We start from the raw sequence: 14,378 nt of genomic DNA, 5'->3' as shown, positions 1-14,378 counted from the left end.
ATCGGGACAGCCATTTTCTATCATCGTGATCCCAGACTGATTCATTGAAACCGGTGAGGCCGATTTATTTCTCCCGTACCCCTTCATGCACACACACATAATATACCAGACTTTTTATACATTTACTTAAACACGGAAAATATTGTATATACTGTAATTGTAAATATTAGAATACTGGTATTGCTGTACTTTAGTGTATATTTTTTAATTACTCCTGCGACTTTCTACGAAATGTTCGTAGACCCGCGGTCTATTTGTATCTGTGGAAATTCGTAACTCAAATGTTCGTAAGTTGGGGACTACTTGTATATATTTAAAAAATTTGTGACACTTACTGGTAGCCCGGGCAATCCTACAGAGCCTTTATCACCAGCCATTCCTGGCATTCCCATGTCTCCTTTTGAACCCTTGTGACCCTGAGAATAGTGTATAAATATAAAGTAAAACAGCAAGATTATCCAAAGGAAATTCTTATACTTTCAAGATACCATGTATTTTGTTTTACACAATACAAATACTCAATAAAATAGAAAAACAGCCAATGTTTCTTTTCTTACCCTCTCTCCATCAAGGCCTGGAAGACCTGGAGGACCTTGATCACCCTGTTAGGGATGTATAGCATTTTTCTGTTCAGTAATCAAGCTTATGTTTCCTTTCTCTTTAACATTTTATCATGTTTATTAGTTGGCTTTGTCTAATGTTCCTGTTGACTTGATATGTATAGAGTATTTAGTTGGCATTTGATCTATTAATACCTTAATACCCTGTGGTCCAACTGGTCCAGGAGGTCCAGGGGGACCCTAACATAAGTAAAAAAAAAAATAACACACACACACACACACACACACACTATTAGCTGTACATCATGCTTTCATCTTTCATTATACAGAAATACATTAAATTAGTAACAAAGATTTCCAACACATTTGGGAATGCCAGCCATATATAACTTGCATGCATCTAATACTGTTATGCCAAAGCTCCATTCATTGTAGCTGGTTTATTTGTACCAATTAATGACTTTTAACTCACACTCTTATTAAACCGCAGTGTAAAAAAAACAACTCCATGTCATTTTTAAATAATTACTACCTAAGATCTACAAAAACAAACAAACAAAAAACAATGTTTAGAAAACGGCAAAGCAGCATTGGTCATCAGGAAAAAGTTAACAGACAGTAATAGGCTGTGCCACCGCTAAAATGAGTTTTGTACTTGATACTTAAACTCAATTATCAAATATATGACCTTCCTTCTTAGACCATGTGGACACAAACTGCTGGCTCCTTACTCTGCAATGGAGGGTGAGTATGTTCCATATTTTTGAAATACATGAACACACATGACATGTTGGCTAATGTCTACTCTTACCCTGAACACCCAATTAAATTAACAGTTTGATTTACTGAATTTAACCCATGAGTGACTCCTCGGGATATCATATCTGATTCACAAGACATTTATTTCCTAAATACACACACACACACACACACACACACACACAAAAAGGATCTCTATTTGTGTGGTAAAAGTAGTCAATAGTTACAAAATATGAAAATAATATATTATAATTAGATTATAGTTTACTAATTTACTATAATCAATTAAATTGCTTATAATAGCCTTTATAGCCATACAACCACATAACCTGTGACATTAAATATTCTATAAATCAGGTCAAGCATAAAATATGACTAAAGCAACAAAGCTGTTTCCCAGTTACATTACGTCTTATAGTTAATTGTGACTACATCAAAAACATCAAAAACTCCAAATCCACAAAATGCAATACAAACTAAGCGGTAAATAAGCCGGTAATAAAAGAAATAGAAAAATGTGCAAAAAGGCTTGTCCTCTATCTTCCAAACGAATGTGGAGACATTGAAATAAACCATTTTACTTAATCAAATTAAGTTTTGTACCATAATTAACATTAGAAACATTTACATATTAAATAAATTAGCACGTAAAACAACATTTTTAATGCCAGCAGGCATTATTGTACATAATCCACAATAGTTATATTATTTTCAGTCTTCTAGCAAAAAGCTTAAACATTGTAGCTACAGAGTGTTAGCTAATAATTTTAAAGGTAGTACAAACAAATCTAGAATTAATGCAAGATTGTTATATGGTATTAACTTCCTTGGGATAAACATAAACTTCCCAAACCAGGTACAATGAATGGGACAAAGTCATTCCTTTCGACCTGTAAGGGTTAGAGCTCAATGTCTGCCTCTATAATTACAAAACCCTTGTGTTGATTTTTTTTTTTAAACCATCTGTACTCCTCAAGAGTCAGTCTAGTTTTCAAATCATGCCTATTATGATAGTAAACTAGAAAATTTGTTATAAAGGATATAGTGCATTTAGAATAATGTCTTTAGTCAAAACACATAACTTAGCAACAAGGTGAGGTACATCATTAGCAGGAACATTTATAGGAACAGAATTGGGTCCATGCAGGGCAAAGTACAGCACTGATTATAACACAGACAAGACGGAGATTTATTACCGTCACTGTAATAGTGGTTATCTTCTGTAGGCAGAAAGAAGGCAGTGAAAAGAGATTAGATTTGGTGAAGTAAGACGATAAGAATACTATACTAGATAGTCTGCCGTCCTTGCTTGAATGTCATGTGTTGGTGCATGCAAACAGTTTAACAATAAAGGTTTTCTTTGGTGTGGATTTTAAATCAAATATTTTTGTAGCTTATCATCCTTAAACAACAAATGACTGACAAGTACATACAGTCATGTGTAAAACTTAGTACGCACATTTTAATTCTATATGTTTTTGTCTAAAAACATCATAAAAAATCTGATCCAGCAGGTCTTAGTATTAGGCAAATACAACCTTAGATGAACAACAACATATAACTTTTCATCACAGTTCATTATTTATTTAGCCCAAAAAAATATGTGGGAAATACTAAATACCCTCTTACTGCTTCTACAGGATTTAAGAAGGTAAGTCGCAACCAGGTGCTGCTTCTCATCGGCTGCTGATTAAATGATCATCAGCTGGTTTGCAGACCATTATAAAAATATTGGCAGTGTGCTGGTCTGGAACAATCCGGTGTGTTAAGACAAAGCCCAGAGGGAAAGATACAAGCAACAATCTTAGAGTATTTTGCTGCACATCAATCTGGAAAGGGTTATAAGACCATTTACAAACAATCACTGCTCTACAGTAAAAAAAAAAATCCCAGCCCCTAGGCCAGATCATGCTCAAAGAAATACAAAAAAAGAGCTATATCTCAGATGCTAAAAGTCTCACTGATACACTGTAAACCTGAATAAGTTGGCAAAACTCAAAACATTTGAGGTAATCAGTTACCCCAATTTTTTGAGTAATGATGTTTCCAGTTTTAAGTAAATGGAACTGTGAGTTTTTGAGTTTGTTCTACTCATTTTTTTATTGTTGTTGCAAATCAAATAAATAAGCTGCTCCCAGCAATGGGTTGCTACAGCAGACAATACAGGCCTCACACAAGTTTGGCACAGGTTTTACGCCAGATGCCCTTCCTGACGTAACCCTTCCATTTTATCTGGTCTTGGGACAGGCACTTCATGCAGTTGTTGGGAATCAAACCCAGGCCTTTCGCATGGCAGGCAAAACACATACCACTGAGCCACCAGTGCCCTATTGCCCTGATGACGTCAGACACAGAATCGCTAGTCTAAAAGATTTTAAGTTGGTAAAACTTAAAAGTGACAGTTACTGTTACTTAAGTACTTACAGACTTAAAATGTCAAATTTGTTCAGCTAACTTGAAAAGTGGCATTTCCACAAACTCATAAATACCAAAAAGTTCTATATACTCATAAAGGTCTATTAATTAGGACTAATTGTAATTATTTAGGTTAACAGTACTCAATATGTTTAACTACTTTAGGGTTTACAGTGTAGTGTTAAATGGTAAAGTAGATGGCAGCACAATTAGAAGAAGACGAAATGAGGTTTGTCTGTAAGGGTTGCCAGGAGAAAGCATCTTCTAGGTTTGTCTAAAAAGAACCTAGAAGCACGACTTCTCACAAAACTGCATCTGAACAAACAAGTTTAAAGTCAAACAGCATACCATCAATTTATTTAAGGTATTAAGTTATGTGCTGCAAAAGGTGGATCTATATGGTGGATATGGAAACATTAGGTAGTACTTAGTATTGCCTAAATGTTCTTTTTGATTTTGGCTTCACTTTTGTTAAATAAATAATGCCATGGTCAAAAAAGTTTGAAGTTGTCGTTGCCTTAATACTAATAACTGCTGAATTAGATGATTTTTGTTTATACATTTAGATGTCTTTACACAAATACACATATAATTAAAATGAGGGTGTACTAACTCTTGTACATGACTGTACATCATATAAGTTATTAATATACAGATATCAGCCACAATTTTAAAACCGTCAACATTAAAACCACCTAGGTTTTGGGCTCCCCATGCGCCTCAGAGGTGGCTCTGGCACCTGAGGGAATGGCTTTGCAGAGAATTTGGATGTGTATTGTTGTGTCTGGCACTGGGCCGCTAGTAGTGGTTTGTTTAGGTGCAGTGGGCTGGAGTGTGGGGCATCTGTGGATCTGACTTATTTGTTATCCCATCAATGCTGGATCAGCTTGGGATCTGGAAAGTGAATAACCTTGAACTCCCATACATGGGAGGCTGTGATGTACTGGGTATTCTCGTGCCTTTCTATCGTGTCCAGTATTGACTTTTTCCGGTGGTTTGTGCTGCATTGACTTTTGCTTAGGATGGGAACAGATGGGCTGACCTTTGGTTTCCACAGGCGAAGATGGGCCTTGTGTGCACAAGTTTACTGGTATATAATTGATAATCAATAAAATTAAATTCACTTGGTGGTGATCTTAATGATATGGCTGATTGTTGCACCAACAAAGTAGAAAACAAATAAACCAAAAAAAATTTTTTTTGTCTGACTGAAAAAAAAAATAGTGGCTTCTGACCTGTAGTGCTTCTTGGATGTTTCCATTGTAGTCGATTATTTCCGTTGTGCCCTGGTCACCTTTCTCTCCAGCTGGACCCTTTAATACATACATTTTATTTTGCAATAATTAAGGAATATAAGCAGTTTTTTTAGATAAAATAACCAGAAAGATTATTTTTTTAAATAGTAATTGATACATTTTGCCTTAATCCATTTTTTTCATATATATAAAATATATATCATATTCTATATATCTTTCAGGTTAATTGTACAAGTAAGAAACAAAATAAACTACTGTATTTATAATGCATATGCAATGTATACCAAAAGGTTCAGAAAACCTGACCATCTCACCCACATCTGCTGTTTGAACATCCCATTCCAGAATTTATTTCTCCCTGCTAAAATAACCTCCACTTTAATGTGAAAGCTCTTCACTAGATTTTGGAGCATGGCTTATTTAGACACATGCGCATTTGTGAGTTTAGGTACTGTTGTTGGATAAGAAAACCTGGGGTGCAGTTCAAAAGCTGCTTAGCAAACAGCACTTTGCCTTCTTAGTAATTGCTACTAAGTCATTGAAAATTGCCTCTGAACTGTCCTTGTTGTTCTGTTCTCAGCTAAGACGAGTAACAAAGCCAACTAGCATCTAACACAAGAATTCCAAACCCCTTTAGAGACTGGAACAAGGGATTATATATTCTAGAGCACAAACTATCCAGTGAATGGTATCTGGCATTCTACCCTGAAATCTGGAAGTTAGCTCATATTCTAAAATTGAATACAAAGTAGCAGGAAGAATTTTAAATCCGTCATTTGTGGAATATTTGGATATTTGGTGGCAGAGCAAACTAACTGATTAAATAGACAAACAAATCATTATGTGTTGACAATAAATGAATTTTGTAGAACTGTTGTATGAAAGCACTATCACATGAGTTCATGCTGTTGCAACGAATATCAGTATGACTTCCATGCCTTCGACACTCAGGCAGCAACCTTGTGCTATGACCAGACTCCCTCCGTGTGATATTGCTTTAAAAACATCCGTGCTAATAATGAGGGCATTATAGACATTCTATTGTACAGTCTAATACACCAGGTTTTAATAATCTTATATACTGTACTACAGTCTTGATACAGCAATAATTACAGTAATTGTGTTCAAACTGGATTAAAAATGGAGATCTTTATTTGCACAAATATTCAATATTTCTTCTGTATACAGTATAAAATACTTACAGTGGGTCCTGAAAGTCCAATATCTCCTTTGTCACCAGTGTCACCCTTTAGTAATGAAACAAAGAGAGGAAAATATTGACACTAATTTTTAAAATGTTTAAGGGTTTATTTAATTATTTATTATTATATATAATAATCAATGAACATTATTGTTAAACAGCCATGTAGTTCCTAATTTTATCATAGTAAAATAATACTTTTTTCTATTATAATAAATTGGGATGGATTTAAGCGACTGACCTTCGACCCTTTGAAGCCTGGTGTTCCGGACTCCCCTTGTGCTCCCTAGATTAAACAGTAATCACTAATATAAGTCTATTCAACACTAATATCTTATTTTTTAGGGGAAAAAAACAATGGTACCTAATTTATGTGAAATGATTATTTAAACTGGATCACCTATAACCCCAGGGTGGGGTGGGGTGGGGGTATGGGGTAGTTTTCTTTTAGGATTTCTTGTAAGTAAAAGAAAGTCCTAATAATAATATTATTATTATTTCAGACCACTCTTTTAACTGATGGAGAAACCACCTGTTGAAGCAGTCTACCATACAAAGATAATTAATTCCATATTGCTCTTTGAAAAGATCACCGGTAAATGAAAAGAGAGAAAGAAAAAAAACAGGACCCAAGTCTTAATCTCATTCAAAGCCTGTAATTTCCTTTGTAAGGTCTGGTCTAGTCATTTATATCCTGTCTACACCAAAACTCAAATAGAAGTCTTTATGATCAATGTAAATATGCCAGCTGGAAGCCATTTTGATCACCACTTCTGTCTTTATCTCCACTTCTTTTCGCTTCAGTGGCTAATAGAATTACTGTATGTCCTTTCAAATAAATGGCCACTAGGGGGTAACCAAAACCCAGTTTTTAAAACTAGGAAACACCTGGAACTATGCAAGGGACTAAAGGACTATTTAAGTAATCAGTGATAATCACAGCGCTCTGTTTTTGAAGGCCTCTGTTATGGCTAAGGCTGACCTTTGGTCCAACTGGGCCTATTTCCCCACGTTCACCCTTTCCTGGCGGTCCTGGCTCTCCTCGTTCTCCCTGTTAAAAGAGACATTTTTTTATTTGGTTTTCTTGATAAACATTTGAAGACAAGCATAACAACAAAATTTAATTTTATTCATTCTTTCAGGTTTCAGGAGAGACACAGAGAAAGACCTTCTATAGAATTCTACATGGACCCATGGAGCAGGTTTTCTTAGCATGATATACACTCACTCACTCATCTTCTACCGCTTTATCCTGTATTCAGGGTCGCGGGGGCCTGGAGCCCATCCCTGGAGGCTTAGGGCACGAGGCGGGGTACACCCTGGACATGGAGTGCCGATCCATCACAGGGCACACACACATACACTTACTCACTCACACACTACGGGCAATTTGAAAATGCCAATTAGCCAAACCTACATGTTGTCTTTGGACTGTGAGAGGAAACCGGAGTACCTGGAGGAAACCACCAACCACAGGGAGAAGAACATGCAAACTCCATGCACACAGAGACAGAAATCATGCCTGGGCAGGAATCGAACCCGAATGTGCAAGGCAACAGAGCTACCCACTACACCATGCCGCCTAGCATAATATACACTATAGCAAAAATATATATATAGCAAATGTTAACTGATTTGTTTCTTTGAGGAAGTCTAGAAATGTCACAGTAGTTTCTGAGTATGTTCTATGTCAGAGTGTGTGCCAAGTACAGCTCTTTAAAGAAGTGAACATTCATTAATTTCTTATAACCAGATAATTTTTTTGTTGTTTCTAATACCTGTTTCCTAATAACTCTAGTTTTTCATTTTCTTTTTTTTTTTTGCAAAGAACACTGCACTGCATGATTCTTTAATAATCACCTGAGGGTCATGTTCACTTTTGCACTGGCAGACTTTTGTTCAGTTTTGCACTTTTGAGACCACACACACACACACACACACACACACACACACACACACACACACACACACACTCTATGTGTGTCTAACATTGCATCAATTATTAAACATATAATAATGAACCCATGTTATATAATAGTATGTCTCTGAGCACTTCGCCTCAAATTAAAAATTTAAAATGAGTGACCCTCTACTGGATTACAACAGCATATGGTCAGTATATGGTCATATGAGTCATCATTTAGCACAGAAACACTGATTTTGTCCAAGTGTGTGCATGACAAGGTTCATTTACCCACCTTAGTTCCAGGTAGTCCTGGCAACCCTGGTTCACCCTGAGGGCCAAGAAAGCCAGGTTCACCCTGTGGTGGAGGAAATGTTGTTAAACTAAGAAATCAGACACTGTAGAATAGTTTAGTACCCAAAATGCACAGATATAAACATCACACCGACAGTGTCATGCAAAAGTCTGGGCACCCTGGTCAAAATATATGTTACTGTGTTATTAGGTATAAGTAACTGAGCAAAAGATGACCTAATTTGCAAAAAGCACAAAGGTAAAGATGACACATTTAATTGTTATTTTAATCAAGGATCAACCTGTAAATGTTTAAAGTGAAAAGAAAAGGGGACCAAGAGCAAATGTTTGGGCTCCCTGCATGTCCAGTACTTACAGTAGTATACACCTCTTTGGCAAGTATCATAGCTTGCAAACCCTATTTGTAACTAGCTAAATGTCCTTTAGTTATTGTTTAAGGAGTTTTCACTGATACTTCCTTGCGAAAGGACTCTGTCAGATTGTTGGGCATCTGTAAAGGCCATGCCAAAACCTTCAGCTTCTGTCTCTTAAGGTAGTCCAATGTGTGTTTAAAGGCATGTTTAGAACCATTATACTGCTGCTGAAGCCATCTTTTTATCTGAATTGTTTTACACACAGTGTAATGTTTGGGTGGCACGGTGGTGTAGTGGTTAGCACTGTCCCCTTTGCACGTCCAGGGTCCGGGTTTGATTCCTGTCTCTGTGTGCATGGAGTTCTTCCTGTGCTTGGTGGGTACTCCGGGTACTCCATTTTCCTCCCACAGTCCAAAGACATGTACAGTAGGTTAGCTTGATTGGTGTTTCCAAATTGCCCGTAGTGTGTGAATGAGTGTGTGTGCGGTATAAAAGATGAGTGAGGGAAATGAGTATAATGTTTGCTTTCAGAATTTACTGATATTTAATTGAAAGCATTCTTTGCACTACCAGTACAATGCTTTCCATGCCACTGGTTGCAACACTAGCCCAAAGCTTGATCGAGCCACCACCATGCCTAACAGTTGAAGAACCCTTTTGTCTCCAAATGTTGTTTTTCTGTTGTGTTTAAACTGTTTTATTTTACCTTTGTCAGTCATGTTTTGGTGTTTATTTTTGCAAACCTCCAATGCTAAATTTTGTGGTGAGGATCCAGAAAAGGTGGATTTGATGACCGACCGTTTTTTTGTTGTTGTTGTTGTTTTTTACAGGAAAATAGCCTTTGTTACAATATTACAAGCATATATTTTACCTTACTGTTTCTGTTGATTGCCATTTCTTTATTACATTAAAAATAGGGAAATGGCTACCTGATAGTCTTTTTGTTGTCTTCTTATAGACTTCTGCTTTGAGGGCCTCAATTGCTGGAAGGCTGCTTAGAAGAGCCCATGATTTGAGGAGTCTGAGTATTATAAAGCTTTGAAATGAGCATCACTTCACCTTTCCTAATGACTGTAAACAACAAGATCTCGCATTAACTGGTGTGCCCAAATGTTTGCATGGTGCTCCTTTCCTTTTTCATCCTCTTTTAAATTGTACAAAAACAAAAATATTACATCATGTGATGGTAAGCCAAGGTTTGAATTGTCTGCCTTGCAGGCATCCTGAACTCAGTCTGCCCTTTCACTGTACATGCTACACTGCTTATCAAAGATCATTCTTTATGTTGGTGGATCCCGCTTTCCCTATGTGCTTCGGGTTAAGAGCCTTGCAATGACACTAATCTTACTTAAATGTTGAAAAGATTGTGTCATCTTTAACTTTAAGCCTTACTAACATAACACTTTATAGTAACAGAAATTTTAAGCACAAACTTTTGCATACCACTGTATATTAATGTCATTCCAAAGAAAGCATTTAATAACACAGTAGGGCACTGTAGGTTAGTGAGAGTTATAGTTCAATAACTGCTGACTGAAAACATATGGAGATGTATGAGAAACAGCTGGAATGGCTTAATCGCTTTCAATTATGCACCAAACAAACACTCCTTAGGCGCTAATAGCTCCCCCATGTGGGAAATATTGAGAAATATGGGTGAGTATGTGAGTAAGGTAGAAAGCCTGGACTTTATATCTACTGTAAAACATCAATACAAACCTACCGTTTTTGTACATATAAAAGGCATTAGAGGAAAAAAAATTTGTTCTATGATTTTAACCTTAGAAAAAACTATGCAAGAAATACAAAACCATGTCAGAAATTGTACTGACAATATTATCCGTTCACAAAATAGTATGTGTCAAATTTACTGTTTATTTTTGTTCTACAGACTACACAGAAAACCATTAATATAAATCCCAGAAGCCAGTATGTACTGTATTTATATGCAAATGAACACACACTGTGTGTAATTATAGCCAATACGTCTATGAGAAGGAAGAATTGTGCTAAATGCACTTGCTTCAGGCCTGTACTGACCCATGTTTGTTATTTAGAGAGTGAGGGCAGGATCTGTAGGAAGCCAATCATAACTGTGCACTTTCTGACCCAGTGATGGCTAAAGCTACAATAAGTCATATGCAATAAATTTGTATCAGTGCACAAATCTCCAAAGTGCATGAGTAGACTACTTTGACCCAGTAGAGACAAACCAATTTTTCCTGTTTTCACACAACTGGAGCAAAATGATGCTTCCTAAAACAAAACCTGTGTGTTGGTTATTTCCAGAAAGAGAGAACTAATGAATACATTTGGTGGGAATAAAAAATGCTTATTTTTCCATAACGATGTACAAGACCACAGAACCGAATGATGCACGTTTTCTCACGTTTTCGTTTCAAGAATTACTGGAAAATGAAATTTTGATATTTCTCTGGTAAATTACTTGCATTATTAGAAAAATAGATGCCAGTGGGTAGATCTCTTTTAGTAGTGCATCTCTTTTAAACAGAAGACCTGTGAGAACAGCTTTGTAAAAAGAGCAGTCTTTACTGTATGTGCTGTGTTTTATGTCCACAAGTCTTGGTGCATTATAAATTATAAAACAACAATTACTGATAATATATATATATATATATATATATATATATATATATATATATATATATATATATATATATATATAGAGATAAAGTTTGTTCCCATTACATCAATCTGCACTACACTACACACTGGTATGGTGGTGCGTTGTCAACTTGTCAGCTATGAGAGATTTTTTTGTTCTGGGTTCAGCATATAAAAAGTTTGGTCATATTTACATAACAAAACAGTGTTAGCATTCAAAAGCTCTCAGCCCTTAAATTGGTTAAAAAATGCAAAAATTTATAGAAGCCCAAGAGGTATCAAGCATACAAAAAAGTGGTGCAGTCAAACAAAATAAAATAGCCACAATCATCATGTCATGCCTGCATTCGCACATTTTAGTGTTCAAGCAAAGTGCTAAATTAAAGCATAAAGAAATACGTTAATACGGAATCTTTGTATTAAAACTTCATCCACATGTATGGGAGAAATACACATTACAAGTATGTAATGGATTACTTTTAAATTTAAACTTGGAAAATATCTACACATGAATCTACCTCTATTAAAGCCTGTTCTGTACTTTTTAAACAGCATCAGTAATTGATTGCAAAACAGAAGAGGCTAGGCTCAATCCAATTTTACTTTATTCTAAATACAGTAGTTCCACACATAAATTTAAAGAATTTAGTTAACCAAATTACAAAATAAATGTGACTGAGCCATAGACACCCTGCCTGAGTCATGGACTACTGTTAGGCCGCTGTGTACGTACAGTAGGTGAATTATGGGAATGGGTGTACAGTTAAATCACCAGGATTAACTTCTCCAGAACTAAATCAGATTACTAGAATTTATTTCTAACTCTACAGGAGTTAATTCATCACTAGTGATTTTACTGCACAAAATTGAGAAGTTTTTGGATGAAGACACGGCAACATTTACCTTTATTCCGGGAAGTCCAGGCAGCCCTGGAAGTCCTGGTTCTCCCTGCACAGGAAAAGTGCAAGAAATTACAGCCAAACCAAGCTAAGCCTCCATTCCTGGCCCTGAGCCTGGAAAACCAGCTCAACCACTAAAGGTTTCACTCACTGTCCACTACACCACTAAATCAGCCCACTGTGTTTTGACCAACGTGACAATCATCAGTTCGATGTTGTGGAAGCTAACAGAATTGGGCGTTTAAGGATGTTTCAGTTGGGTGACTTCCATGGAAATCTTGTGCACATTTTCAGGAATCGCAATTCCCTTGGTCATTGTGTCAACCAGCATGTTCAAACTGAATTATGTTTAGCATGCATGCAAAGTGGATAATAGACCACATTTCTGAATACTGTGGTGTTTCATTCTTATCACTAAAGTCACTGTTATGGTTTTCAACAGACATAGGTCTATAATTATTGCACTGGAGGCTAAGTAAATCATGAGAAAGTGGCGAAGAAAAGCTGAGTCTTTAAAAGCATTAACATATCATTTAAAACATTTTCATTGTTAGTTAGGCATTCATGCTCTATTAAAATTAATGCGCGCAGGGAATGTAAGTAGAAACATTTTTCAAAACAGATCTCAGGCGACAGATTGAGACTTGCACACTTCCACCGCATCTCTGTAAAGCACTGAAAATATGATGAACTATTCTAAACAGAAATAGCTACTTGCCACTTAATTTCATTTGTATAAATTATTCAGAGTAGATTATCTGTTCTTTCAGGAGAAATCAGTACCAGTTACAGAGCACAGTGTGAAACAGTATGAAATAAAGAGACTAAATAGCTGTAGTGTAATATTTAGACATGATGTTGAACGACATGTTGGGGAAATGTGTTTAGTAGTAGAGCTTGCAAAGATGTCCAATGATGCCTGAATTCCTCCTCAATGAAACCTAAGTTGTGATTATCAGAAGCAATCAGTGCTCTGATGTGAGCACATCATTTTGAAATATGTTAAAATGTTTTATTTTATTACCTCAAGGTTGCATTTTGTAAAACATGTTTAACATAAATAGGGTTTTGTCATGGAGCCCTGTTTAGCTACTGCTGTTTTACCTTGTGCCCACTTCGTCCTGGTTCACCTGGTTCACCCTGTAATACAGAGTTAAACCATAAAGCAAATAATGGCATAAATAAAATGATGAGTGTGCTAAATAAAGGAATAAATTAATATTCTGAATTGTTCAAGTAAATTTTACCTTTATGCCGGCAGCGGAAGACCCTGCGTCACCCTGAGGATTAAAAAAAGTAAAAAATTATTGTTGTCCTAAGAGCCACTAACACATTCAGTTCCTGTTATAGTTGAAGCAGGTAATCCATAAACTGCCTGGGCTGATCAGTGATGGCCCAGTACACGGATATTTCTTTATTAAACACACGAATATTTCTTTATTAAACTGAAAAAACTATATTTTGGATAAAAGCACACAATTTGTGTAAACACATCCACATTTGGATTAAAAAAAAAAAAAAACAGATAGTGTATGATTTACTATAGCACATATGTGCCAAACAACTCACTTTTAAGTATCTGTGTTTAGTTAAGTTCAGGATTTTCCAGACTAAGCAAATGACAAACATTCACAACAGCATGCACCGTTATTGTTGAGTTGAATCAGGGTGTAAATGCTGGCACAGCAGATACACAGGTGTGATGGAAAATTTGTTTCGCTGTACAATTCTGTTTTCGTATCCAAGTGACTCATTACCTTAGAACGCGGTGCAACATCAAAGCTGGAGAAAAATTTTTATATGATTTGCAATGCTTAATCTAGTAAAACCATAATGTTACAATAAAATACTCATAAAAAAACAAACAGATTATTTAATATAGGATGGAAACTATAGAAATAGAACTTGCTGTTAAATGGCAGTGAGACAAGGCATACCCCAAAATCTGCAAGTGAATTTTTTTGTCACAGATAACCACTAACAATGTACTACTGTGGGTACACACCTAAAGATTCATGTTTTGTATGGGGGGGCATATAAGTTGTTTTTTATTCTTTTTGTCTCATGCTCAATGTTCATACAGTAGTTAACA

At 36.0% G+C, this 14,378-nt stretch overlaps 1 protein-coding gene across 1 annotated transcript in view; it reads right to left on the bottom strand.

Annotated features, from left to right (window-relative positions):
- Positions 1-14,378, bottom strand: part of LOC128518716 (collagen alpha-1(XXV) chain) — a 172,005-nt gene that overhangs the window by 13,469 nt on the left and 144,158 nt on the right. The window contains exons 15-26 of the mRNA XM_053491959.1: positions 13,534-13,566; positions 13,391-13,426; positions 12,291-12,335; positions 8,390-8,452; positions 7,174-7,242; positions 6,433-6,477; positions 6,193-6,237; positions 4,970-5,047; positions 2,516-2,539; positions 756-800; positions 558-602; positions 336-416 (exon numbers count right to left, since the gene is read on the bottom strand). Of these exons, the coding sequence (XP_053347934.1) occupies positions 336-416; positions 558-602; positions 756-800; positions 2,516-2,539; positions 4,970-5,047; positions 6,193-6,237; positions 6,433-6,477; positions 7,174-7,242; positions 8,390-8,452; positions 12,291-12,335; positions 13,391-13,426; positions 13,534-13,566 (609 nt within the window). The remainder of the gene's footprint in view (positions 1-335; positions 417-557; positions 603-755; positions 801-2,515; positions 2,540-4,969; positions 5,048-6,192; positions 6,238-6,432; positions 6,478-7,173; positions 7,243-8,389; positions 8,453-12,290; positions 12,336-13,390; positions 13,427-13,533; positions 13,567-14,378) is intronic.

This window comes from Clarias gariepinus, chromosome 1, assembly GCF_024256425.1.
Source record: "Clarias gariepinus isolate MV-2021 ecotype Netherlands chromosome 1, CGAR_prim_01v2, whole genome shotgun sequence".
NCBI classification, from domain to species: Eukaryota; Metazoa; Chordata; class Actinopteri; order Siluriformes; family Clariidae; genus Clarias; species Clarias gariepinus.
The sequence above is the reverse complement of the archived record's forward strand: the minus strand, read 5'-3'. Positions and strand labels throughout refer to the sequence as shown.